We start from the raw sequence: 2607 nt of genomic DNA, 5'->3' as shown, positions 1-2607 counted from the left end.
CCTTACGCATTTTGACTGTAGGCGAAGCGGTTTTATCTCAACAACTCATTGCACGTATTTGGCTACGTCATAGATACTCGAGGTCCCTGCGGGTTTACGATGTTCGGTGGATCGCCGCAGTGGGAGCAGATCAAGACAATGTACAAGAGTGACCACTTTGGCACTCTGGCCAATTATCAGGCTGTGCTTTGGTTGGTGGCATTGCGATAATCGTGTACGCGTGGGGTTATTCATAGAGCTTTAGCGTCTTGGAAATGGAAAACGATGGGGCCACCGTACCTGACCTGCCCGCACCCAGGGTGCGGGTAGACTTCATACCGCCTCAAAGGCCCAAGGAAAAGCCGCGTGATTATCAACATCGCGTGTTCAAATCCCTCGTAAAAGAGAAATGCGGTGAGTTTTATGCGCCAATATACATAAATTCTGATTAATTTGTCACTTAGCGCGAATGAACGCCATCATTGATAAGTTTCCCTGGAAGAGAATCCTGGAGTTCTGCGCGAAGAACCAGATTCGCATCGTGAACATGAATCCGGCATTCATTCTGAAGAAGACAGATGAAGGCTACTACGCCTTCTACTTTCGCGGAAAGAAAATCGACCGCGTCATCGAGAAGATTGTGCTGCCTTTCTTTCCCGATGGAAACGGCATCAAATTCGGTGTTGAGCAGTGGAGTAAAGGTATGATGTCTGGCATTCCACATCGTTCAGTATGTTGATTTTGCGCAGAGGAGAAGGCACTACCAGTCGCGGACCAAGACACCTTGCCGTTGATCTTAGGCTACGTATCCGAGGGCAACGAACGCCCTATATACAATCATCACGGTCTTAGTCAAGTTGTCTTGTACCGCCTGCATCATACCGTGTACTGGGCGAAAGCGGTTGCCATCCAGAACGAGGCTGCGGATGAGCCGGATTCCGACGTGATGCCTGCTTTAGCGGGACCTGAAAGCGATAGTGACGAAGATAGCGATGATGCTGAACCAAAGGGTGACCACGAAGACGACGAGTCGGATGACTATACAATTGGCCTTGGTGCGCCCAGTGAAGACGAGGAAGGATACGAATCGTGGGGTGGTATTGGTGTAGTTAGGGCGAATGCCGAGGACGAGGACGAGGATGAGGATGAGGATGAGGATGAGGTCGAGATCGAGGGGTCTAAAGGTTACCTCGCAAAGCAGAAAGTGCGTACGCTGGCTTGTCTAACGAGCATCGGACACTCATAAAATTGCATAGGCAACATCGTCTACATTTCTTCCCCACCACTCCGACTCATCGCATCAACTCGAAGCATCCTCCGATCATCGCGTAACTCCTCGCGCGCTGCCCAAGCCAGACCGCACGGCGCAGAAGTATGCATCGGGGATGGAGCACGGGCGTCAATCATCGCTACCCACACCACCTGCAAACATCGCGAAAGGACAGCGCACTCATGTCCTTGCGCAGAAGTCAAGTATCGGGCGGATTGAGAAGAATCGCCTGAATCAGTCGTGTACTTCCGTACTGAGAGCTGGCACCAACTCCGTCGATGCAAAGCGACGCAAAACTATAAAGGACTCGCAAGTACCTGGGGAATCGATGTTGCCTTTCAAGAGACGACGCATTGAACGCGGTTGGTGGATTTCGGAGCATTACAGAGTGACGTGTATTGACCTCACCCCATTATCAGGCCCAGACCACGAATCAGGCGGCAGAGTACATCGCGAAACGGGCCCTGTTACCGGCTCGCCATCACCCGTAGCAGTTCCCGGGGCCTGTTCACGGGTGATCAATGGTTCGTCTATTATCGAGGCATTATACAAGCGGCAGTCTGAACATAAACGTGTAGGATTAGGGTCGTCGCGTAGCACAGCACCGCCCTCAGATCGTTCGTCTGGTGCTGCAACCAGTTTGCGTACGTCTGCTACGGCGGTAGTTGCCAATCATGGTTAGTTGCGGAAAAGGCCAAGTTTCGTCCTCATCTCATAACCATGTCATAGCTTCAGGGGCGCGCTCGTCCAGGGCTGCATGCGACTCGCATCCGGCTGCATCCAAGTCTCGTCCAGTTGGAAACGCGGGGGCTATATCGTCGAGTCGTACGAGCGACCAACCACAGATGAAGACCAAGCCCAAGCCAAGACCGATATTTCGCAATACGAAGCAGGATGGTACACCCGTAGATCCGCCTGCGGATGCGTACGGGGAAGTCGTGGGTCGGAAACGCAAGCACAGAGCATAATGAAGATGTAGTCGTACCAATGATAGTGACTACACTTGATTGATTGAACACATCTCCGGCCACACTGTGTAAGGGATTTGAGGATCAAGAACATTCGCGGGCGCTCTCTTGAAATGTGAGCCGTAGCCGATAAGACGAGAGATGCTGAGGAATACATTCCTTCTCGAATACGAGAATGGCTATAGTACCTGAGCTCGCAGCCATATTGTAATGTGTGCTCTCACGGAATGTAATGTCCATAGAGAAGAGGCTATCAAATGGTAGTACCAGCAGTAACAATGTCTCCGATGGGTATTACCATGTGCTGGACACCGTGTGTAGGGTGCTACCACCCAGCGTGTGGTGGCTCCACGCAGCCAGGGGAGTTCCATAGCTTCAAGAATGGTACCT

General features: G+C 51.7%; 1 protein-coding gene across 1 annotated transcript; it reads left to right on the top strand.

The window, feature by feature from the left end:
* Nucleotides 1-99: 99 nt before the first annotated feature.
* Nucleotides 100-2217, top strand: PUNSTDRAFT_139681 (uncharacterized protein; the record flags this gene model as incomplete). Its single annotated transcript, XM_007389412.1, has 8 exons — nt 100-191; nt 245-393; nt 444-680; nt 729-1183; nt 1236-1611; nt 1669-1773; nt 1828-1926; nt 1979-2217. 8 exons carry the CDS (start codon nt 100-102, stop codon nt 2215-2217), a joined length of 1752 nt encoding a protein of 583 aa, XP_007389474.1.
* Nucleotides 2218-2607: the final 390 nt, after the last annotated feature.

The sequence above is a fragment of the Punctularia strigosozonata genome, assembly GCF_000264995.1.
Source record: "Punctularia strigosozonata HHB-11173 SS5 unplaced genomic scaffold PUNSTscaffold_123, whole genome shotgun sequence".
Classification (NCBI taxonomy): domain Eukaryota; kingdom Fungi; phylum Basidiomycota; class Agaricomycetes; order Corticiales; family Punctulariaceae; genus Punctularia; species Punctularia strigosozonata.
Note: the sequence above shows the minus strand (reverse complement) of the source record. Positions and strands in the feature narration are given on the sequence as shown.